A 27,507-nucleotide genomic window follows, 5' to 3' on the forward strand; every position below is an offset into this window, starting at 1 on the left:
CCCCAATCTCTAAAATTGTGACAATTAGCTCCTCGAGACCAACACCTTGCTATATAATTATTAATTTTAGGGCTACTATACAATCATTAATTTATTTACTTATTTATTTACTAAATGGGGTGTTACAACATGTGCTTAGGCACATGCACATTTTTAAAAAACATGTGCGTATACATATGAATAAGTATATGCATATGATAATTACTTAAAATTTGAAATTAATAATCGAAAAAAGATTTTTTTCACAAAAATGCATTTTTAATGCATATTTTTTTTGTGTATATGCATATTTTTAAAAAAACATGTGCATATACACATGCACATTTGAAAAAGACATAGTTAATGCCTCTATATGCCTAAGAGTAAGCATATGCATATGCCTATGAATAAATATATGCATATGTATAAGAATAAGTATATGTACAATACAACTAAATACATATGGTTATGATCATGCTTATGTATATGCATATGAATAAAAATAATCATATGAAAAATGCATATGCATATAAATAAGTATATGCATGTCCATACGAATAACTATATGTATATGAATAAGTATATGCCTATGCATATGTTTATCAATATGCATATATATATATATATATATATATATATATATATATATATATATATATATGCATATGAATAAGAATAAGTATATACGACACATGCATATGAATAAACATATGCATATGCATAAGAATAAGTATATTCATATGAGTAAGTATGTATATACATATGCATATGAGTAAGTATATGCATATGCATGTGAGTAAGTATATGCATAAGAATAAGCATATAACATATTCTTATGTATATACATATGCATAAGAATATGTATATTCATAAGTATATGAATATGCATATTCATATTCATATAAATATGAATAATTGTATATGCATAAGACAATTAAATACATATGATTATGCTTAAGTATATGTATATGTATAAGAATATGTTTATGACATGTGCATATTCATAATTATAGGCATATACATATGCATATTCACAAGTATATGCATATGCATAAGTATATTAATATGACATATGCATATGAATATGCATATAAATAAGAATAAGTATATGGCATATGCATATGCATACGTATATTAATATGACATATGCATATAAATAAGAATAAGTATATGACATATGCATATGTATATGAATTATCATATGCATATGAATAAGCATATGCATATGCATAATAATAAGTATATGCATATTTGCATCTTAATAACCATATGCACATTCATAAGTATATGCATATGCATATGAATAAGTATATAACATATGTATGTGCATAAGAATAAGGAATAAGAATAAGTATATGACATATTCATAAGTGTATGAAATATGCATATACATATGTATATAAATAAGCATATACATATGCAACCATGATAGTGACAATGACATAAAGAGCAAGGTAATAAAAGGGTTTGATATATCAAAAGTAGTATCAACAACAGGGATGAAGAAGGTTAAAAATGGAACAACACTTGGATTTCTTATTTTTTAAATTTTTTAGTGTTTAAAATTTTTAAAGTTTTTTTTTGTTCTGCGAAAATATTCCTTAAGTTTCGAAATTCACATATGAAAAAAGTTTTTGTTTTCAAAAAAATACATTTTTAATGCATATTTTTAGTGAGCGCCTTGAATGGAATGAAGACTTTGTTTAATATGGTTGTTGGATAAGAATTTTTGTTTATCTCTAAGTCAACTTTAAAATAACAGTTAGTAGTGTGTGTATGTTTTGTTAAAACTGAAGAACTTGAATTTTAGTTGGTCAACTTGGCTTCTAATTACTCAAGGGTGAATGATGAAGCAATATAAATCTTGCAAACTATGTTTTATGAAATATATAATTGACAAAAATACTATTGATTATACTTTTTTTTACTTAATTTTGTAGATAATAGATGTACAATTAAAATCAAAGACAAGAGAAAGTTACAAATATGGTTTCTATAGTGTACCCATTTTTTTTAAAAGTTTCCAAGGGTAAAATGGTCATTTTAAAAGACAAAATAAGCTTAATCATTTTAAAAATGGATCATCACTTGGATTTCATTGGATTAAAGACCAATACCACAAAACCACTCATAAATGTATAGTCATTGATTCATCGAGATTCAAGGCACATATTTTATTTGAAAATGTGAACTCAATATCTAAATTAGAGATTTTAACATCAAAATTGCTACATGACTCAACCAGTAGCATATAAACAGTAAGTTATACATGAGTGTATATCTTTTTAACTTAATGTCATATAAGTTTTTATCATATGTAACCTCAGCTTGTAAGGTCGGTGTCTTTCATTTCAAGGACACCAATTTCTTTCTTTGAGCATCTATTTCTTGTTAAACGAAATTGACCTTGTTAAAATTTCAACTATTTTTTGTTTAAAAAAAACTCTATGATTATAAAAAAGACAACCAAAAGTAAGGTTTTTCTCTTCAATAAAACTCTTTACTCTTTAATCTTTCTAAAAAAGTGCCTATTACATTCCATGTATCTGTGTCTGTGATAGGAAAAACCATATGGAACAAAAAAAATGGAAGTTTATCAACATTCATATCATTTCTATATAATTGATGTATCCTGAAACATAATACTATATCAAAGTTAGGTTTATATCTAAATTCAAATTTGGTATTGATAAAAAAAATATTAAAGATCATCAATTGAATATTAAACAGCTTGTGGGCTTCATCTTTGTTTAGGCATTTCATAAAATAGCTTGTGGGCTTCATCTTTGTTCCCCCCACTCGAAATTGGCTAATATTAAACACTTATGAACAATCATATCAAACCCTTGAAGCCTAACCTCTGCTTGTCATAACCCACACATGATATAATTCAGAAATCTAACCTAATCAAATGTAAATTTTGAGAACCTGATATATTCAATGTAAATTTCAATAGTAGCTCACAAATGCAGATAAGAAACTTCAAAATTGTAACTTAATTGAGTGAGAATATAGTAGAATGAAGATGAAAATTCAAAAATTTGTATTTAATAAACATAAAAAAGGCATAAATTGAAGATTTAAGCATTATAATCGAAGCTGAGATTGAGTTGAAAATCAAACCAGAGATGCAATCGGCGGATGGAGAAGTCATCACCAAATGTTATCGCCAGAGGTGGAGTGGTCAGCTAGAAACACAAGACGTTACGGAGAGAAAGAATGAGAGTTGCAACGATGTAGTGCATGTTGATCAAAACATAATAGGGGATGGGGGTGTGAGGCTGAAGGTTTTGGGAAACAAATAGGAAAAAAAACAATGTATCAATCAAATGCATAAGATTTTTTTTAGATTGGTTTGTTGGTTCGCTCCCAAAAAAGGAGTTCGCTAATCGCTATTGATCTTTTTTCTATATATATATATATATATATATATATATATATATATATATATATATATATATATATACACACACACACTTAGATTATTGTATTCTAACAAATTATTGTGTAGATATATGAATGATTGTGGGCCAATCATTTTACTTATTTTAATAAAGTGATTAATAGATATTATTGCATTAAATATAATTGAAAAATACCATCTAATTTAATTACAAAGGTATTTTAGTTAATTAATATAGATTTAATAAAGGAAAAATGCATATTTTAAGGGATCATAGATTCTATTACTTTTAAAAATCCGATTTTACGAATTATAATTCTTTGGACATTCTAACAGAATATATGTTTATGAGTATATTCAAAAATAAAAATATTCTTGAACTATAAAATAATAAAAATATTCTTGAACCTATTTCTTGATCATAACTTTAAAAACTTCTTGTAGAATAACAAATTCTTGAACCAACAATTAAAAAGTAAAAACAAAAATTACAATAATTCTTATAGAATACGGGTAAAATTTTTAAAAATTACATTTATTGTTCAAGAAAAAAAAACTAAAAAAAAACTTTCAAATCGGGAAAGAAAACATCAAAATGTAACAAAGACACTAATACATTCTAAAAAAAATAATGTTGCTAAGAATCACTTTCAATTTTGTGGTCCGTTCTTCAAGCATAAACTTTTGTTAAAACAAATTCAATTATAGTTTAGAATCCAATAATGCATTAGCAAATGAAAATTAAAAAAACTAAATTCCTTTGGAAAAATATACGGACTTGTGAATTGCACCAAAACCAATAACCAAAAATTGTAGAACATGCATAAATCAGTGAGAAAATATTCATATTCCATTCCAACATAACTGGAATTCGTGATTTCATTCGAATAGAACTGGAATTCCATATTCAATTACCGTATGCATTCTGTTGGAAAATATCTAAGTAAAAAAAATACATAAATCAGTAAATGAGTAGAACAAGTGAAATATCCAAGTAAATCACTCTCGTTACAACAAAGAAGCAAACGAGTATTGAGTTCTCCAAAATAAAAATATTTAAAAATAACTTAAATATAGTTTATTAGTTAACAAGTTAATATAAATGAACAAAATCCACTTTAAGCAAAAACATTTATAAATGCTCTTCCAGGTTGACGATTTGCAAGAGGTCCATGACATTCAAAAAGCTGCAAAATAATTATTAAATATAATAAGCATACAATCTGAGGCTTAGATATCAAAATAAAAATTAAGCAAAATACATATTAAGATTTGTAATCAAATGCAAAAATTAAGCACATTTCGCATATGTTATGACAAAAATATATACCTTGGCATTAACAGCATCAGATATGATGCGATTCTCAGATTTCCACTGCACATAATCAATCCTGCTAAACTTGGTAAATCCCCAATAATTAACAATCATATTTTTTTATAAAAAAAACATTTCTTAATATTATAAAATCAAGAAAATTAATCAAATTTATTAGCACGCTTGATATTATACTTACCATTTCTTGCTAACAATGATATTTTGTCGACCAGGAAACTTGAATTTAGCCCTTCTCAATGCCTCTTGAGCATTCTGACTATTCCCATCTTTACATCGAACCAGAAAGAAGAACTTGACCAATGCTAACTATGACATCCCCAAAATCTCAGCCAGAAAAGACCGATTTTCATTTATGTTTTTAAAATAATTTCAGAGTAAGTCCTTTTGATTTGAAAGAGTTGCGGAATTTGTTCCCAAAAACAAAACGTGAAAAAATAATATTTACCAAAGCATTTCATAAAAGAAATGTATTTTCATTATATAATCAAAACTCGGGATGTCATATTCCGATACAGACCATAAAGCATAAACAATAACATTACAAATCATTCAATAAATATATACATATAAAGACTTGTAAACAAAACAACTTGATGGTTCATCCATCTTATGCCCTTGCGCCACTTCCTGTAATACAAATAAAACTGAATGGGTCAGGCTTGGGAGCCTGGTGAGCATATAGGGTTTTCAACCCACAATAAATAATTAAATTAATTTTCGTCAACCAACAATAACCCAATTACCCATTCCCGTTATTCTCACTTTATATCCCTAAAATAACTAACACAAGGGACCTAGTCTAAGAATATTTCATCGGGGCGACAACACATGCTTCGGGGGTTCCTCAACATTATAAGTCAAATAAGGCAACCATGAGGGGGATGGATTACAGCGAATGAACACCCAAGTTCATTAACACCTACAGGTGGCGAGCCTGCTAGTGTTCCACAAGACTATCTAGAAAAGTTTGTGGTCGTCATCTAAACTCCGCTAGATGGCCGAATCAAAACAACAACGAGGCCTCTCATCTGTTTATTACACACCAACTATCTACTCATGTTCTACCCAACATATTAGTAGATAAAAATATACATTTTTATACATAGTTTAAAAACATGTATAGCATGCTTTAATCAATACATATTCCACATAACAGATAAGGCACACACAAATAACACGTATTTCATAGAGAATAAATCAGATCTATGAGATAGAAGAGAGTGAATATACATTCACACATATAACAACAAAATATATACACATAGCACGTATTTTATATAAAATACTTCATAATATTGTATTGGAAGAAAATAACTACACACTCACTTGATCAGAAGATGATCGGACAGCACTACGGCTTACAGTAGTAGTAATCCTCAGCAAATCTGGAAGATCTTCATAAAAATCGAACTTCTCGCGGACAGAGCTTCGGCTCGGGAATCGCACTTCTCAGGATCTTCTGGGCTTCGGGATATTTATTGCACGTAAATCGAGGTAAAACGGGAGAGAGAGGAGAGAAAATAGCAACCCTAAATGGTTGGCCCTTCAAATCTATTTATAGGGCAAATTTGGCCCTTGCCACGTCGTGGCACCCTTTTTCCACGTCATGGTCTTGGTCGTCACTACATACGTCATCGCAAGTTGCATCTGGGGGACTTCCGAAGGTGTCAGAAGACTTGCCACGTCGTGGTACTGCTTGCCACGTCGTGGTCTCTGACACAGCTTTGGGGTTCGCGCCCCGAACTTCAGAAATTCATAACTTTCGCATACGAACTCCGTTTTCGACGTTCTTTATATCGACGCGAAGGTGAGATTATGCTCTACAACTCTCGTTTAGACTTCATTGGATAATTTTTGATTTATTTTTAATATATTATAAGTATATTACTTATATAGTATTTTCAGTAGGCCGGGACAGGAAAACTCTGTTCGAAATTCATAACTCCTTCATCTGAACTCCGTTTTCGTCTGACTTTTTATCGTTGGACTACTATCAATGAGATCTTCAATTATCATTTAGAAATTTTTGGCTAAATATCACTCGATCTCTATTTCGAGTATTCGGGCTGCATACCGTTAAGTCGAAACTTCGAAAAAACATAACTTCCTCATACGAAGTCAGATTTAGGCGTTCTTTTTATCCACGCTCTCAGTTTAAAGAACTCTACAATGTTCTCTTAGATCACTAAGGCTAAATATCGCACTAACGTAAATTTCACTTTTTACGTCATTCAGCGTTACCGGTTCTGTCGCGAAACTTCGACAGGTCATAACTTCTTCGTTATAACTCGGATTTCGGCATTCTTTATATATTCGGAAACCTCGTTTCAACCACTACAACATTATCCATAGATATCGGCTTTATCTAACATTTCATTTTGACGCTTATTTTTATTCTTAATTAAATTAAGTCACACAATTAAGCACATAACACATAATACTTAAATATTTCATCATTAATATTTCAAAAAGAGTTACAATGGTTAACCTAGACTATTACATCAATGATAATGCCTAGCCTGGAAATGCGGGCGTTACAATTCTCTCCCCCTTAGGATGATTTCGTCCCCGGAATCACACGTCAACAAACAAATGCGGATAGCGACTCAACATGTCACTCTCCGTTTCCCAAGTGAGATTTGACCCATTCGTATGTTTCCAACGGACAAGCACTAATTCGACCATCTTGCATCGAAGCTTCTTAGTCTTTCGGTCAACAATTGCCTCTGGTTCTTCAATTAACCTCTTGTTTTCATCAATTCTCAATTCAGAAATTGGAATTATATCGGGAACTTCTCTCGTGAACTTCCTCAAATAACACACATGAAAAGTGTTGTGAATTCCATTCAGTTCTTCGGGTAATTCGAGCTTGTAAGCTTGGTTCCCAATTCTCTGAAGAACTTTAAACGGTCCAATAAACCTTGGACTCAACTTTCCCTTTTTATCAAATCTTATAAGTCCCTTCCACGGCGAGACTTTAAGCAAAACCGAATCTCCAACCTCAAAAGTCATCGGTCTTCGCTTCTTGTCAGCATAGCTCTTTTGACGATCCTGAGCTGCTAACATTATTTCTCTAATTATTTTCAACTTTTCAGCGGTCTGATGGACCATCTCGGGACCCATAAACTGCTTTTCCCCAGCCTCAAGCCAACAAGACGGCGTACGACACTTTTGTCCGTACAAAGCTTGATAAGGTGCCATCTTTATGCGTGAGTGGAAACTATTATTGTAGAAAAATTCTATCAAAGGTAAATGTTCATCCCAATTACCTAGGAATTCCAGGGTACATGCTCTCAGCATATCTTCAAGTGTTTGTATTGTTCTTTCACTCTGAGCATCAGTCTGCGGATGGTAAGTTGTACTTAAACATAACTTGGTACCCATTTCCTCTTGTAGACTTTTCCAAAACCTTGAGGTGAAACGACTATCACGATCCGATACAATCGTTAACGGAACACCGTGAAGCCTCACAATTTCCTTCACATAAGAATTCACGAGCTTTTCCATAGACCATTCCTCATTGGCTGGTATGAAATGCGCACTCTTAGTGAATCGATCAACGACCACCCAAATCATGTCGTGACCATTCTTCGTTCTGGGTAGTTTAGTGACAAAATCCATTGCAATGTCTTCCCATTTGCCCATAGGCACAGGTAAAGGTTCTAAACTCCCATATGGTTTCTGATGTTGTGTCTTGACTCTCGCACAAGTCACACACTCGGCCACATACTTTGCAACATCAAGCTTCATCGTCGGCCACCAATAGTAGGGTTTCAGGTCCCTATACATTTTAGTGCTACTAGGATGAATCGAGGACATGGTTTTGTGAGCTTCTTCCATCAGAAGATCCCTAATTCCTCCTGACTTAGGTACCCAAATACGATCTTGGAATACCTTCTGTCCATGACCGTTTGTACCAAACACCAACGTTTTTCCTAAATGTTCCTCCTTCCGGTCATTCTTCTCAGAAGCTTCCTCTTGAGCTTTCTTTATACTCTCCACAATTGTCGAGAAAACTTCTATTCTCAACGCCCTTGGCCTTTTTCTCTCAACATTGACTTTCCGACTGAGAGCATCAGCAACAACATTAGCTTTACCGGGATGGTAAAGTATCTCACAGTCGTAGTCCTTGAGTAACTCTAGCCAGCGTCATTGCCACATATTCAATTCTTTCTGATTAAAGAGATATTTGAGACTCTTATGATCAGCGAAAAGTTTACACTTTGTGCTATAGAGGTAATGCCTCCATATTTTCAGAGCGAAAACTACCGCTGCCAACTCCAAATCATGAGTCGGGTAATTCTTTTCATGCTCCTTCAGCTGTCAAGACGCATATGCTATCACCTTCTCTCTTTGGGTCAAAACACAACCCAATCCAACCCCAGACGCATCGCTATAGACAGCGAAGTCTTCAACTCCATCAGGTAGAGAAAGTATCGGTGCCTCGCATAGCTTCTTCTTTAGCTTCTCGAATGCTTCTTTATGCTTATCACTCCAAGCATAAGTAGCTCCTTTGTGGGTCAAAGCTGTTAATGGAGTAGCAATCGAAGAAAAGCCTTGGATAAACCTTCGGTAATATCCGGCTAATCCTAAAAAGCTTCGGATCTCCGTGGGACTTTTCGGTTGTTCCCACTTCATTACAGCTTCAATCTTTGCTGGATCAACCATTATCCCTTCTTGATTGACCACGTGACCCAAGAATTGGACTTCTCGAATCCAAAAATCACATTTGGATAACTTCGCATATAGTTTCTCCTTCTTCAAGACTTCTAACACTTCTCGCAAGTGTCTGCCATGCTCCTCTTGGCTTTTCGAGTAAATCAGAATGTCGTCTATGAATACTATCATAGATTTATCAAGGAATGGGTTACAAATCCGATTCATTAAATCCATGAATGCTGCCGGAGCATTGGTTAGTCCAAACGACATAACCAAAAACTCGTAGTGTCCATATCGTGTTCTGAATGCAGTCTTCTCTATATCTTGCTCTCTTACTTTCAGCTGATGATATCCTGACCTAAGATCGATCTTCGAGAAATAGCTCGAACCTTGCAGCTGACCAAACAGGTCATCAATCCTTGGCAACGGGTATCTATTCTTTATTGTTGCCTTATTAAGCTCTCTGTAATCAATGCACATTCTCATGCTTCCATCATTCTTCTTTACGAATAACACCGGAGCTCCCTAGGGTGATGAACTAGGTCTAATGAAACCTTTGTCCAATAACTCCTGAAGTTGCATTATCAGCTCCTTCATCTCCGTCGGTGCTAATCGATAAGGTGTTTTTGCTATTGGCATGGTTGCTGGTAGCAAGTCTATTCTGAACTCCACTTGTCTATCAAGTGGTAATCCAGGAAAATCTTTGGGAAATACTTCCGGATAATCACACACCACTGGTATACTCTGCATCACCTTCTTTTCCTTCTTAGCATCGATCACGAATGCTAGATATGATGTACACCCCTTGGTCAAACACTTTCTGACTTTCATTAGAGAAATGATTCCAAAATTTACTCTGTGTTCGTCCCCATACACCATAAACGAATCTTTCCCAGGCGGGTTTACTTTAACTATCTTCTTCTTGCACAATATCTCGGCGTCATTGGCACTAAGCCAATCCATTCCCAACACGATGTCGAAATCATTAAGTTCAATAGGTAATAATTCCTCATGAAACTTATTCCCATTAAATTCGATTAAGATGTTTTTCATACGATGGCTAACAGGTACAAACTTGCCACTAGCTACTTCGACTAATAAAGCATTATCTAGTTTATCAACAGGCAAGGCTAGTTTTCTACCAAACGCATGCGAAATAAAGGAGTAGTTGGCTCCAGAATCAAACAAAATTTGAGCAGGTAATTCATTTACGAGAAAGGTACCTGAAGAGACATCAACTTCATCTTTCACAGCCTCAAGTGTCATCTGGAAGGCACTCGCCTTCGGCTTTGGTGGAATGTTGGGCTTAGCTGCCTCCTTCTTCTTCGGACAGTCTCCCAAAATGTGCCCCTCTTCATTACAAACAAAACACATCCTTTTGTTGTTCGGGTACTCATTGACAAAATGTCCAATTTTTCCACACTTGTAGCAGGTTACATCCTCACTACACTTCCCAAAGTGCTTTTTCTTACACTTATCACACAATTTCGCTTCGCCTCCTTTTCCTCCACCAAACTTTTTCGAATAAGATTTCGAAAATTTGCTTTTCTTACTGGAACCAGATGTTCCTTCAAACTTTCTCTTCTCACCAACCTCAACCTTGTCGGTGGTTCTCCCCTTAATCTTGTTCTCAACAGACTTGGCAGCCCAAATAGCCGCCTCTAGAGTAGGTGCCTGACGAACTGGCACTGCGTACTCCCATGAGAGTCCCTTTGCATATCGGTCAACCTTTGTCAACTCATCTGGAACGATGCGCAAAGCAAACTCCATCTTATCGGTAAAGTTATTAGTGTATTCATCAACTGACATGCCGCCTTTCGTCAATGTCAGAAACTTGTTCTCTAATTCCAACAGATTTTGAGCCGAGCAGAACTTGCGCTTGAATTGCGCTAAGAACTCTGCCCATGAAGTTTCCACCTTCTGAGTGCCCTTCATTTAATTCGGGCTCTTCCACATGAATTGACAGTTCTTCACGATTCTGTTGAAGCAACCGCCTAGTCTCCTCCATTTGATGATCTAACATTGTTTGAATCATCATTTGTACACCAGCCATTGTTATTGGCTCAGGTGCTGCTACTACGACAAGTATTTGCTCAATCACTAGTGGTTGATTCCTGTTTGCATCAGCATTTCCAACTCCACTTCTTGTTCTCACCATTTTTGATCTACACACCGAATAAGGTGAAATTAGATCCTCATTCATGATAGATATTCAAATCATCCTTATCACTCCGAAATGTTTACATGCTAGTTCTAATATCGTAGACGTACGCTTAGAATCCTACACACATAAGGTTTCCAGATCCGGTCGGCAACAGACCATAGATCCGAACAAATAATATCATATAAGGCAACATATAACATTTAGCACATAAAAGCATTTTAGACAACTTTCCTAAAATAAACTAGTGCTCGTGTCTAAAACATAACAGACACACGTCTCAAAATTTCACTTAGCATTTTAAGTTTAAGTCTAGAAATCACACAAATTCCTAGTTCGCTTAAACTAATGCTCTGATACCAACTGTGACATCCCCAAAACCTCTGCCAGAAAAGACCGATTTTCATTTATGCTTTTAAAATAATTTCAGAATAAATCCTTTTGATTTGAAAGAGTTGCGGAATTTGTTCCCAAAAACAAAACGTGATAAAATAATATTTACCAAAGCATTTCATAAAAGAAATGTATTTTCATTATATAATCAAAACTTGGGATGTCATGTTCCGATACCGACCATAAAGCATAAACGATAACATTACAAGTCATTCAACAAATATATACATATATAGACTTGTAAACAAAACAACTTGATGGTTCATCCATCTTATGCCCTTGCGCCACTTCCTGTAATACAAATAAAACTGAGTGGGTCAGGCTTGGGAGCCTGGTGAGCATATAGGGTTTTCAACCCACAATAAATAATTAAATTAATTTTCGTCAACCAACAATAACCCAATTACCCATTCCCATTATTCTCACTTTATATCCCTAAAATAACTAACACAAGGGACCTAGTCTAAGAATATTTCATCGGGGCGACAACACATGCTTCGGGGGTTCCTCAACATTATAAGTCAAATAAGGCAACCATGAGGGGGATGGATTACAGCGAATGAACACCCAAGTTCATTAACACCTACAGGTGGCGAGCCTACTAGTGTTCCACAAGACTATCTAGAAAAGTTTGTGGTCGTCATCTAAACTCCACTAGATGACTGAATCAAAACAACAACGAGGCCTCTCATCTGTTTATTACACACCAACTATCTACCCATGTTCTACCCAACATATTAGTAGATAAAAATATACATTTTTATACATAGTTTAAAAACCTGTATAGCATGCTTTAATCAATACATATTCCACATAACAGATGAGACACACATACATAACACGTATTTCATAGAGAATAAATCAGATATATGAGATAGAAGAGAGTGAATATACATTCACACATATAACAACAAAATATATACACATAGCACGTATTTTATATAAAATACTTCATAATATTGTATTGGAAGAAAATAACTACACACTCACTTGATCAGAAGATGATCGGACAGCACTACGGCTTACAGTAGTAGTAATCCTCAACAAATCTGGAAAATCTTCACAAAAATCGAACTTCTCGCGGGCAGAGTTTCGGCTTGGGAATCGCACTTCTCGGGATCTTCGGGGCTTCGGGATATTTATTGCACGTAAATCGAGGTAAAACGGGAGAGAGAGGAGAGAAAATAGCAACCCTAAACGGCTGACCCTTCAAATCTATTTATAGGGCAAATTTGGCCCTTGCCACGTCGTGACACCCTTTTTCCATGTCGTGGGCTTGGTCGTCACTGCATACGTCATCGCAAGTTGCATCTGGGGGACTCCCGGAGGTGTCAGAAGACTTGCCACGTCGTGGCACTGCTTGCCACGTCGTGGTCTCTGACACAGCTTTGGGGTTCACGCCCCGAACTTCAGAAATTCATAACTTTCGCATACGAAATCCGTTTTCGACGTTCTTTATATCGACGCGAAGGTGAGATTATGCTCTACAACTCTCTTTTAGACTTCATTGGCTAATTTTGAATTGATTTTTAATATCTTATAAGTATATTACTTGTATAGTATTTTCAGTAGGTCGGAACAGGAAAACTCTGTTCGAAATTCATAACTCCTTCATCTGAACTCAGTTTTCGTCTGTCTTTTTATCGTTGGACTACTATCAATGAGATCTTCAATTCTCATTTAGAAATTTTTGGCTAAATATCACTCGATCTCTATTTCGAGTATTCGGGCTGCATACCGCTAAGTCGAAACTTCGAAAAAACATAACTTCCTCATACGAAGTCAGATTTAGGCGTTCTTTTTATGCACGCTCTCGGTTTAAAGAACTCTACAACATTCGCTTAGATCACTAAGGCTAAATATCGCACTAACGTAAATTTCACTTTTTACGTCATTCAACGTTGTCGGTTCTGTCGCGAAACTTCGACAGGTCATAACTTCTTCGTTATAACTCGGATTTCGGCATTCTTTATATATTCGGAAACCTCGTTTCAACCACTACAACATTTTCCATAGATATCGGCTTTATCTAACATTTCATTTTGACACTTATTTTTATTCTTAATTAAATTAAGTCACACAATTAAGCACATAACACATAATACTTAAATATTTCATCATTAATACTTCAAAAAGAGTTACAAGGGTTAACTTAGACAATTACATCAATGATAATGCCTAGCCTGGAAACGCGGGCGTTACACTAACACGAACACATACTCCCTGTGGTTTACCAAAAGCACCCATCATGCTTGTTTGAAGCCTATTAGCACCAGCACATGACAACATCTTGTTGATTCGTAACACATGGAAAGGATGGACCCCAACACACAAATGGAAAGCATCTTTTCCTGCAAAATTTGTCATGTATTTGTTGCAGGCAATTCGAGCAGCTTCTAGTGCTTCACTCGAGACATTCTCTTTTTCCCAACTCACTAAATGGACATAAAAGGGGAACTCATCGACTCCTTTCTTCTTCATTTATGCCTTCAATCTTCCTATACCTCTCGCACTCGTTCCAGAATCTTTTTACCATCAAATGGGTCTGACATTCTGGTCGCTGGATTTCTTTTCGGGTTGGTAAAAAAAAGTTTACGTCCTCTCTCAAGATGACCCGAAGGATAGACCCGTCGATGAATCTCCTGATGATCCCTCTTCCGTCGCCGATTGGGACGAATTCGGTGAATCAGACGCCAATTGAGGGTGGAGATGTTTTACCGACAACCATAACAGCAAATGGCGGTTGGAGATCAGCGGCAACAACAAACGATGGTGGTGACGATCTTCTTTGGGCGTTGGTCGATGGAACTCTCCGTCTGTAATACCTCTCCCTCCGTCATTGAGTGACTTCTAGGCTTTGTGTTGCTGGATGATGGGGATGAAGAGGTGAAGGGGAAGACAGCGGTAACAAAAGCAGCTCGGACTAAGAGGGATATAGATTTAACCTGGTGATTTTAAGGAGACATATATTATATCTGTTTTGGAGCTAGGGTTAGGGAGGATCATCAGTAATTTTGAATGGAACAGAATACAATGATTGTTGATTGTTTTAAAAGGGATAAAAGTAAGTCAAAGTAATTACCATAATTATAGGAGTGTATTTGTAGAAATTATTTATCAAATTACTAAATTACCCTCATTTATTTGTTTGATTATTTATTTATTTTTTAAATTTTTATTGGTCCACAATCAACAATACATTCATACAATAATTAGTTAGAATATCTGAACCTACCTCTCTCTCTCTCTCTCTCTCTCTCTCTATATATATATATATATATATATATATATATATATATATATATATATATATAAATTGAAAATTACTTATCCTTTTTAAATACAAATAATTACCCTTTAAAATTTCAATTCGTAATATAATTACATATCATATATTTAATATTATATTATATTAAAAATATTTATTAATATTATTGGTTTGGTTTGGTTTATAATGGTTCGGTTTTAGATGAAAACCATAACCGAACCATATGTATTCTGTTAATCAATACGAGAAATCGCATCATATCTTTTAGTAATGGTTTGGTTATATTAGTTTAATTGCTTATTGTTCAGGTTTTCGGTTAATATGATAACCCTTATTCTCATGGACAAAACCAATCATCTAAGTTCAACTTTATGTTCTTTTTAATAGACAACACGAATAATTCTCTACATATAAATTGCATCTTCTACATTATTTCATAAGGCTGGAAGTGATTTATTCCCTGTAACATTGGTCTATAAGTCAACCCGTTTTAATTTCTTCATGTAAAGATTAACAAATAAAATAATTCTGAAAGTCAGTAATGAGCTAAAAAAAAATCTTCGATAAGCATAACCAATTTGTTGGATTATGAGGCGTCTATCACCACAACATTAATAACTGAAACGATTTTTTTTTTCATATTTTACTATGTTGCAAATATATTGATATAGTTTAGAAAAATATATCGTTTAAATACGGTTTAAAAAAATCATATATTGTTATGACTATATTATTCCAAATTGTTTAAATTAATACATTCCTAAATGGTTAGATAAAGATTATCTCGTTTTTTTGTTTTTGTTTTTTTTTTGTTTTTGTTTTTTTTGTTTTTTGTTTTTGTGTTTTTTTTGTTTTTTTTTTTTTTGTGTTTTTTTTTTTTGATGGATACACTTCTATGTACTCTTCCGATACCAAATGGGTAAAAAAATTATATCTTGGTATTTGAAAAAATCATTTCGTGAATACCTTCCTAACTATATCAATATATGATGGTTCAAATCGTATTTAAATGATACAGATTTTTGTTGGTTCGTAGATAGTGCAACCAAATAATGCATATTACAATAATTACCTTGATATCAAATCTTTATTGATAAAATAATTTGTGAATTACATGGAGAATATACTTAGGGGGTGTTTGGCTTAGCTTTTCAAACACAAAAAGTCCTTTTTGGAAAAGAAAAAAAAAAAGCAAAAGATGTTTGACAAACTACTTTTAGAAGCTACTTTTGAAGTTTTTACATAAGGAAAATGAACTTTTTGGAAAAGTCAAGAAATTCTGTTTATTTTAAGGCGTGTCTAAGGGGGTGTTTGGCTTAGCTTTTCAAAGCTAAAAGTCCTTTTTGGAAAAGAAAAAAAACAAAAGATGTTTGACAAACTACTTTTAGAAGCTATTTTTGAAGTTTTTACATAAGGAAAATGAACTTTTTGGAAAAGTCAAGAAATCCTGACTTTTTGTAACTTTTCCAAAAATGACTTTTTGTGTTTGAAAAGCTAAGCCAAACACCCCCTTAGACACGCCTTAAAATAAACTAACACTTGGAACTCTCTTTTGTGAATCACACAAAGCTCTCATTAATAAACTCACACAAGTACATAAACATATTATTACCAAAGGGCTTCTAGCCCAGCGGTATCAGGTGGTGCCTTTCCTCTTTGAGGTCGAGGGTTCAAGTCTCATCGTGGACATAGGTGAAATTAGGTGATATTAGTTTAGGAGTAGATTAGATTTGTCGGTTCAAAAAAAAAAAAAAAAAAAAAAAAAAAAAAAAAAAAAACATAAACATATTATTAAAATAACATAAATACTAATATGACAAATATAATAATCCCACACAAACAAGGATACATGTGTGAAAGCCTATTAATGCAAATAATTTCCCATGCAAAAGTATTCAAATATAATCAATCCCACACAAACAAGGATACATGTGTGAAAGCCTATTAATGCAAATAATTTCCCATGCAAAAGTATTTTGCCTCACGATTAATAAATACTACAAATAATACAAATGAACTACATACAATATTGGGATGCCCAGAGGCGGACCTAGGGGTGGTTCATGGTGGCACCGGCAACCCCTAACTTTTCCGGCCACAGTGATAAAATTTTCGAAAATTTTATTTTCTCTACTACCGTGCAACTCCTAACTCTCTCATGCAACCCCTACTGTAAAATCTTACGTCCGCCCCTGGGGATGCCTAACTAAATACCAAAAGAGAATACAAACTATATATCTCCCTTACTAATAAACAAAACCGGTTAGCCACGTGTCATACAAAAAATCGTTTTCCTCACAATGTAAAATCCCAATTATACCCATGCTGGGTCTCACGTACCATTAGAATCGGAACTTAATTTAAATTAAATTTGGAATTTGACAATCTGAATATGGCAATATGACAATTTCAATGTGCAATTCCGATTATGGATGGAAATCGAAAGGACTATTGAATCAATTTTCGTTATATGGCCGATTAAATGCATCTTTTTATGGTATGAAGATCAATCGTATCAAGATCAATTTTCGTTGTTATGTTCGATATATAATTGAAACATAGGAATAACATTCATTATTTACTGCATATTGTTCCAGCAATCAAGAATCATTCTTCAATCGGCAACTTCAATCGTTCTGTAAGTTTCTTATTTTTTTTTCCCAATCCTCTGTTTTTTGTTTTTTCTGAACTTCATATGCTTCAATCAATTTTCGTTATATGCTCGATTAAGGACATTAACGACAGTAATTCTGTAAGTTTCTTATTATCAATTTTTGTTCTGATTGTGTATATGTACGACCATGATTCTCGATTGCTGTGTTAATCAATTTTCGTTATATGCTCAGTTAAGGACATTAGACACAGTAATCTGAATATGGCAGTAGGCATTAAGGACATTAATCTGAATATGGACATTCAACAGGGACTTTATGGTCGGTTTGATATGCTTGAATCACTGTTTTTTTGTCAATCCCTGTTTGAATTTGATTATTAGGTCGGTTTGTTCTTATTATGTTCCTGCTATCTCACTCTGTTTATCAAACTTAAAGATTTGTTATGTCACTCTGTATTTATCTCAACAGTTTTATTAACAATATATATGCAATAAAATTCGAAAAAGTACATATAAAGGCATTACATGTTGCAGGGTATATATTTTTTGTTAGCATGTTTATTTCGGATTTTGATTTTTTTGTATGAATGTTTGTTGTGACACCTTACCGCCTGCAATAAGTAAGAATTTATAATTAACTTCAATGGACAAAAATGCCCACGCCAATTAACTTTATGTTATTAATTTATTAAGATTAAGATATTAAGATTAAGATTAAGAATTTATGTTCCTGCTATCTAAATCAGTTTCTCAAATTTAAAGATTTGTTATGCGACTATATATTTATATCAACACTTTTATTAACAATATATATGCAATAAAATTTGAAAAAAAATACATATAAAAGCATTGTAGCTTTATTTTTCATATTATAAGTAAGTCCAATGGACGAAAATGCCCTCGCCAATTATATAGGGGTATATAGTTTGTTTTAGCATGTTTCTGAAAGAAACTGGTTTTACCCTTTCTTTGTTTCAATTCTTTGTTTTACTTTTAATTACCGGTTTTACCCCTACTTGGTTTCACTTATCATTATTATTTTTAATTATGAATGTTGTATAGTGGTTTATCTGCCTACTACTCCAGGACATATTGGTAATTTTCACATCAGGGGTATATAGTTTCTTTTAATATGTTTGGACCTAATATCTTTGATATATAATAATCTGTAACTATGGAATTGGAAGTCATTCATCAAAATCATCCTCCCTAATAGTATCTTTTCCAACAATGCTTATATTTATATAACATAATAAACATTAGTTCCAATAGTTACAAAGTAAAATAACAGAATGAAAGAAAAAGGTAATCCAACAATACAGTACAAAAAAAATTATATCTGCAACAAAATTCGGAAACATTACATATAAAGGCATTGTACTTTTGTATTTCATGTCATACGTAAGTTCAATCGACAATATTTTTTTTTTATTTTTAAATTTGACAATATATTTCAATATATAATGTTTTTGTATAAAGTTATATATTTTGTTCCATTTCAGATAGCAACTACTAACATGGACTCCTTTAAGACTAATAAGAAGATAAAATTAAATAATTTCTATCTGGATAATACAAAACAATTACATTCGTACACTACATCAGTCGGTCAAATTCCAACTTCTACAAATGTTACTAACCCTGGTGATAACGGTACGTTCATTATATATTTTACAACTTTCTTTATCAATGTTTTTAATCTGAATTATAACTATTTCATGTGTGTATATTTGATTATGCAGATTCAAATAGGAATATCTATCATGTTCAGGCTACAGAAAAAAGAAGAATAAGAAAATTATACTTGGACAATAAAAAAAAAAAAAAAGGTTCGGCCGAATGAATCCATACAACTACATCAACATCACATCTTTTTAAAATAAATGAAAATGATAATTTACTTAATTCGTTATACACTTTTCTTCTTTATTCTTTATTTAAATTTAAATTTAAATATCTAAATTGAAATTTCTCACATGCTCATTTTTTGTATTATGTCTTTTTGTATATTAATATTCATAAAATATTTTGGGGAGTTACATTATTATTTAAAATTTATCCATTTGTTATCACAATTTTTTTTTGCAACCAAATTTAAAGGAGTTGTGCATCGAAATAAAAACCTATCCGCATCTACATCAAGTGCCAATGTTTCAAAAAAATCAAATTTCCAAACTTCTCCTTCATGTCTAAATGTTAGAACTCCGTTATCTAACATTTCAAATGGTAACTCATTTATATTACCATTTTATTTTATAATATATATTATTATTGTATCACATTTAATAATGTATATCTTCAATCTTCTTTTACCAGTCATGGATATTTCCGATGACAGTTTTCAATCATGGTTACCAAACATCAGATTGGATTCAAACGGTAACATACTTGATTGCTTATACACTTTTTTTTTCTCTCATTTAAATATGTAAAATAAAAATTTTGTCATCCATATTTTTTTATATTATCTATTTATCATTATTAGTATTCATATACTAATTAAAAATTTACAAGATTATTTAATATTTATCCATTTCTAATAAGATATTATTTCCAATCAAATTAAAAGGAGTTGTCGATTGAAATAAAAGTGTATCCACATCTACATCAAGCGCAAATATGTCAAAACAAACAATGTTACGTACTCCTCCTTCACATTTAAATGTTAGAAGTCCGTTATCTAACATTTCCAACGGTAACTCATTTATTTTTCCATATTTTTTTATAATATATGTTGTTATTGTATCATATTTGATAATCTACATTTCAATCTTCTTTTTTCAGTCATCGATATTCCCAATAACAGTTTTCAGACACCATTACCAAACACGAAATTTGATTCAAACGGTAACGTACTTGATTGCTTTTAAACTTTTTAAGTTTTTTTTTAAATATATGTAATAAAATTTATTACATCATCGTCTTTTTATATCATCTCTTTATCAATATTCATATTTATATAATATTAATATTTGTATATGAATTCAAAGGAGTTGTACATCGAAATAAAAGCACATACCGATCAAAAACAAGTTCAAATACATCAAAACAAGCAATGTTACAACCTCCTCCATCACATTTAAATGTTAGAACTCCGTTATCTAACATTTCCAACGGTAACTCATTTATTTTACCATTTTAATTTGTAACATATATTATTATTGTATCATATTTAACAATGTATATTTTCAATTTTTTTCCGCGGCCATGGATATTTCCAATAATAGTTGTCAATCGCCGTTAACAAATATTAGACAATTCTCTGTATTTTCAAATGGCGACACATCCAACAAATCATCTACAATAACATCAAAATCGTCTTCAGTCCTGTTAGCTAATCCAAATAATAAAGCAAAGAAAAAAAGGCCAAGTTTAACTCCTATTCCAATATTTGGTTTGAGATCCGATCAAGACAAAATCGATGGTCAAAATGAGCAAAACATATACAACGGTATATCAAAAGGTAATTTTGATAAAAATATAATATTTACATTTGTTCGTTCAATATTTTTCACTTATATAAACTTACAAATTTAACATCTTTATGTCAACCTTAATTGACAGATTATTTGGATCATGGTGATCAGATTGTTGTATGGCAAACATGTTTTGCAAAATTATGGAAAGATGAATCTATCAAATGTAAAAAAAATGAGAATCAAAATTATTCTTTATGTTGTGGTTATGGCAAAGTTGAACTACCAGCTTTAAAGAATGCACCTTCAAGTTATGCCCATCTTTTTACATCGGGAGATTCTAAAAGCAAACACTTCATGAAGAACATTAGTTCTTACAATTCTATGTTTTCTTTTACGTCAATGGGTGGAAAGATTGATTCCTCAATCAATAGAGGAAATGCTCCATACATTTTTAGACTTAGCGGTCAAAATTATCATAGTATCGGAAGCCTTTTACCGGAACATGGTTTAAAACCAAAATTCTCTCAGTTGTACATATACGATACTGATAATGAGATCGCAAATAGACGGACATGTTTTGGGTACACTTTTCATAATTATCACATTAATAGATATCTTATTCATCAACATTATATTATTTATTTATCTTATGTTTATATGTTCATGTTACTTGCAGTGGAGAGAATCAACGATCTACGTCAAATTTTTCTGTCCTTGATAATGATATTATACAAGATTTGAAGTTGATGTTGGATTCAAATAATGTCTTGGTTCAGTTTTATAGAATGGTTAGGGATTGTTTTCATCAAAACCCTCATGTTGATATCAAGTTGAGACTTATTGGAAGAAGGGACCAAGATGGAAGGATATACAACCTACCATCTGCTTCTGAGGTTGCCGCTTTAATTGTTGGAGATATTGGTGATTCAATTAATAATAGAGATATTGTTGTTTAAACGTCATCAGGTTCTCTACGGCGTATTAGTGAATTACATCCATCATACCTTCCTCTTCAGTATCCACTACTGTTTCCATATGGTGATGATGGTTATAGGGTTGACATACTACATCGAGGTATTACACCAATAAGCAACAACAAGAGGCCCAACTGTACAATGAGAGAGTTTTTTTCTTATAGAATACAAGACAGGGATCAATATTTTTCACTAATTTTTAATTCAAAAAGGTTGTTCCAACAGTTTTTGGTTGATGCTTATACTATGATTGAAAGTGAGAGATTACATTTCATAAGGAGCAAACAACAAATTCTTAGATGTGAGTCTTATGAAAAGTTACGTACTCAACAGAACCTAGGGAATAAAGATATATCCAACGTTGGACAACGTGTAATCTTACCTTCTTCATTCACTGGTGGTGCACGTTATATGATGCAAATGCCATGTCCTTATGTAAATGGTTGGATATCCTGATTTCTTCATAACCTTTACATGTAATCCAAAATGGCCTGAAGTTAAAAGGTTTCTTCATAACACTTCACTAAATCCAGAAGATAGACCTGATATCTTATGTAGGCTATTCAAAATAAAGCTCGATGCTTTGATTAAAGACATACGGGAAAATAAAATTTTCGGCATTGTTCAAGGAGGTAATAAAACTTGTATTTATTTCTAATAGTTTTGTTATAATGATTATTTAGTTTGTTAATATTTTTGGTTATTTGCAAATATATTTCATCCAGTACAAAGATTATCTTATTTATAAAATTAATTTGCAGTGGTCTATACGATTGAATTTCAAAAAAGAGGTTTGCCACATTGTCATATTTGTCTGTTTATGCATGCTAACTCCAAGCGGCCTACTGTTGAATATATTGATCCGATTATTTCTGCTGAGATTCCAAATATCAATGAAGATCCAGAATTGTATTCTCTTGTAAGTGAATTCATGATACATGGTCCTTGTGGAGCTGAAAATATGAATTGTCCATGCATGGTTGACAAGCAATGTTCGAAAAATTTTCCAAAGCAATTATGTGATCATTCTTCGGTTGATGTCAACGGTTATCCCTTATATATGAGAAGAAACAATGGATATTTTGTCGAAAAATCAGGTGTCAAGTTAGACAACAGAAATGTTGTTCCATATAACAAATATCTGTTGAAAAGATATCAGGCATACATTAATGTTGAATGGTGCAATCAGGGATCTTCCATAAAGTATCTGTTTAAATATATAAACAAAGGTCCAGATAGAGCTACAATTGCTGTTGACATCAACGCTGATTCTAATCACTAAAAGGTTGTCGATGAAATAAAAGATTATTATGATTGTAGATATATATCTGCATGTGAAGCATCATGGCGAATATTTAAATACGATGTTCATTACCGATATCCTTCTGTGATGCGACTACCTTTTCATCTTCCTGATCAACAACAAGTCATATATGCCGCAGACGATGATATTGACGATGTTCTTGAACAACCTTCAGTTGTTGCTTCTATGTTCACATCTTGGATGGAATGTAATAAAATTAATAAAGATGCACGAAAACTTACATATGTTGAATTTCCTACAAAGTTTGTTTGGGAACCTGTTGATAAGTTGTGGAAGCCAAGGAAAATTGGACGTTCAATAGGAAGGATTCACTCTGTTTCACCTAAACTTGGCGAAGTCTACTTCTTACGGATTCTTTTAAATATAGTGAAAGGTCCAAAATCATTTGAAGAAATCCGCACGGTAAACGGTGAAGAATTTCCTACTTTTCGAGATGCATGCTGTGCTTTGGGCCTCTTAGATGATGACAAAGAATACGTTGATGCAATTAAGGAAGCAAGTCATTCAGGAATTGGTTTTTATCTTCGTTTCTTATTTGCTACGATGTTAATGTCTAACAGTTTGGGTAGACCAGAGTTTGTTTGGGAAAATACATGGCAACACTTGTCAGATGGTATTCTTTACAACCAACAGCGTAGATTAAAGTCTCCAGGTATTATAATATTGTATCATTATATGTAAAAACGGATTTTATATATTTTAAATATGCACGGTATAATTTTTTTTACCATTAAACTGGTTAATATTATATTCTTTTTGACATATTGTTCATTTTTTACAGGTTTATCACTCAATGAGGATCAACTCAAAAACCTGACTTTGTTCGAGATCGAACAGATTTTACTTCGTAACAACACGAGTCTTAAAAATTATAAACAAATGCCTTACCCTGATTCCAACACAGTTTCTTATTCAAATAATCGACTTATCATGGAGGAGCTGGAGTATGACATAATGCTTTTAAAGAAAGAGTTTGATAGTATGTTTCATGCATTAACAAACGAGCAACGCAATATTTTTCTTGATATCATGACTACAATCAATGATAATAAAGGAGGTGTGTTTTTTGTTTATGGATATGGTGGAACAAGCAAAACCTTTCTTTGGAAGACGTTATCTGCAGCAATTAGATGTAATGGTGATATAGTTTTAAATGTTGCTTCAAGTGGTATTGCATCTTTATTATTGCCTGGAGGTAGGACAGCACACTCTCGGTTTATAATTCCGTTGAATCTTACCGAGTATTCTGTTTGTAAGATACCGCCTGATAGTGAACTCGGCAGATTAGTAAGAACAAGCTCATTAATTATTTGGGATGAAGCACCTATGGTCCACAAACATGCATTTGAAGCTTTAGATCGAGCTCTGAGAGATGTATGTAAGTTTGATAAGTCTACCAACTCAGATATTCCATTTGGAGGGAAAGCGATTGTTTTTGGAGGAGACTTCAGGCAGATTCTACCTGTTGTTCAAGGAGGTAGTAGACAAAATATCGTTAATGCTTCTTTAAGCTCTTCATATATATGGCAACAATGCAAAGTCCATAGATTAACAAAAAACATGAGACTAACCGTTGGAAAGGATCCATCTGATATTCGAAAAATACAAAATTTTGCAAACTGGCTTTTGGACATAGGAGAAGGAAAAGTTGGTGGTTTGAACGATGGTGAAGCGATTATTGATGTTCCGGATGATATTCTCATTAGTGATCCACATGATCCTATAGGTTCATTAATTGAGTTTGTATATCCTTCAATCTTGGAAAACTTCAATGGTACGAGTTATTTTTAAGAAAGAGCTATACTAGCTCCAAAAAATGAAGTTGTCCAACAAATCAATGATCGTTTGTTAGCATTGTTTCCCGGAGACGAAGTAGAATATTTAAGTTCAGATACTCTTTGCCAATCCGAGTTTGTTCATGATCAGTTTGATCCCAATTTATACTCCCCGGATATTTTAAATGGTCTTAAGGTATCAGGTTTGCCAAATCACAAGTTAATTCTAAAAGTCAGTGTTCCAGTTATGTTACTAAGAAACATTGATCAGAAAAATGGATTATGTAACGGCACTAGACTACAAGTGAAATCTCTTGGCAAACGTGTTATTGAGGCAATTATAATATCTGGAACTAATATCGGAAAGCAAACATTTATTCCAAGAATGTCTTTAAGTCCATCTGAAAAAAAAAATTCCTTTCAAATTTCAAAGAAGACAATTTCCATTGGCTGTATGTTTTGCAATGACAATTAATAAAAGTCAGGGGCAGTCGTTATCAAAGGTTGGTCTGTATCTCAAGGATCCTGTTTTTTCACATGGACAACTGTATGTTGCCTTATCTAGAGTTCAAAGTAGAGAAGGACTGAAATTGTTAATTTTAGATAAGGATGGTAGACTTACAAACAAAACCTCAAATGTTGTGTATAAGGAAGTTTTTAGGAATTTATAACTGCTTCTTACCCATTAAATTCTAACAATTATGTTTTTTTCTGTTTTTTGGTAACATTTTTTTTAAATAATTTATTCTTTATATAGCATTGTAATCCATAATATTCAGTTTGTTTTGATATTTCATTTTCAGACTTTAATTGACGCCACATAGTGTTTCTTGATTCCTCCCTCATTACAAAAAATATTGATTTGCCCTCACACTTCATAAATCATTCACATATTCAAAGATGTATTTTAGTTATTTTCATATTTAACTTTCGATGGATTGATTGCGTTTCTATTTAACATATATTCAAATTTATATACTTTTTTACAAAATTATATTAATTTTAATTTTAAATAATCATTACAAATAATGCTAAACAAACTTAATTCTTATTAATAATATAAATATGTTTTTCAATTTTTGACCCGTGATTTCCACGGGTAGTAACCTAGTAATACATATATACGTCTAACAGCCCCCCGCAATCGAAATGAGAGGTCGAGAACGAACGTTCAGACTGGATGTGAAGTCAAGAAACAGAGTAGACGGTAACCCCTTGGTAAAAATGTCAGCGTATTGGGATGAAGAGGGGACATGAAAACACAAATTTGTCCCAAGGTCACCTTATCACGCACAAAATGGATGTCGATCTCAATATGTTTAGTGCGTTGATGCTGAACAGGATTGGTGGATAGGTAAATGACACTGATATTGTCACAGTAACCAAGAGTAGCTGTTAGCGATGGATAAAAGAGCTCCCAGAGTAAGTTGCGAAGCCATCTGGTCTCGGCAACAACATTTGCAACACCACGATATTCGACTTCAGCACTCAACCTGGAAATGGTACTATGGCGTTTGGAGGACCAGGATAGAAGATTCTTTCCAAGGAAGACACAATACATGGATATGGATCTTCTAGAGGAGGGACATCCTGCCCAGTCTGCATCAGAGTATGCAACAAGAACACGAGCATGAGAAGCATACAGCTATAAGCCATGATCAAGAGTGCCACACACATATAGAAGGATCCGCTTGAGAGCTGAAAAATGAGGTTCGTGGGGATCATGCATATATAGGCACACATGTTGAACTGTATAAGAGATATCCGGCCGAGTGAAAGTCAAGTATTGAAGGGCACCTGCAAGATTGTGATATAATGTCGGATCAGCAACAGGAGGGCCTAAGCCATCAAATTTGGTAGACGTTTTGGCTGGAGTTCAAACAGGTTTGCAGTTAGACATTTTAGCACGGTCTAGAATCTTTGTTGCATATTTTAGTTGAGAGAGAAACATGCCATGAAGATCTCAAACGACCGCTAAACCAAGAAAATAATTGAGAGCACCCAAATCAATCATGGAGAACTCGACATGTAATAATTTGATGTTAAAGATTTGTGGATGAAGCAGCCAACACAATATCATCAACATAAAGTAAAAGATAGGCAATGTGACCCCCTTTGTTGTAGATGAATAAAGAAGTATCAAATTTTCTGTTGGTGAAGCTGAACTGAGTAATATATTGAGCAAATATGTGGTACCATGCA

At 33.1% G+C, this 27,507-nt stretch overlaps 2 protein-coding genes across 2 annotated transcripts; one reads left to right on the forward strand and one right to left on the reverse strand.

Annotated features, from left to right (window-relative positions):
- Positions 1-4,500: 4,500 nt before the first annotated feature.
- Positions 4,501-14,412, reverse strand: LOC145067782 (large ribosomal subunit protein uL16-like). Its single transcript, XM_079014833.1, has 4 exons — positions 14,140-14,412; positions 4,899-5,024; positions 4,713-4,796; positions 4,501-4,569 (listed from the first exon to the last, which is right to left on the reverse strand). The coding sequence occupies exons 1-4, from the start codon at positions 14,410-14,412 to the stop codon at positions 4,501-4,503; spliced, it is 552 nt and encodes a 183-aa protein (XP_078870959.1).
- Positions 14,413-21,020: 6,608 nt separating this feature from the next.
- LOC145052571 (uncharacterized) lies at positions 21,021-25,780 on the forward strand. Its single transcript, XM_079000410.1, has 8 exons — positions 21,021-21,276; positions 21,378-21,813; positions 21,909-22,153; positions 22,199-22,306; positions 22,968-23,409; positions 23,527-24,182; positions 24,312-25,304; positions 25,383-25,780. The coding sequence occupies exons 1-8, from the start codon at positions 21,021-21,023 to the stop codon at positions 25,778-25,780; spliced, it is 3,534 nt and encodes a 1,177-aa protein (XP_078856536.1).
- The last annotated feature ends 1,727 nt before the right edge of the window (positions 25,781-27,507 follow it).

The sequence above is a fragment of the Lactuca serriola genome, chromosome 1 (genome assembly GCF_051521515.1).
Source record: "Lactuca serriola cultivar US96UC23 chromosome 1, Lser_US96UC23_V15, whole genome shotgun sequence".
NCBI classification, from domain to species: domain Eukaryota; kingdom Viridiplantae; phylum Streptophyta; class Magnoliopsida; order Asterales; family Asteraceae; genus Lactuca; species Lactuca serriola.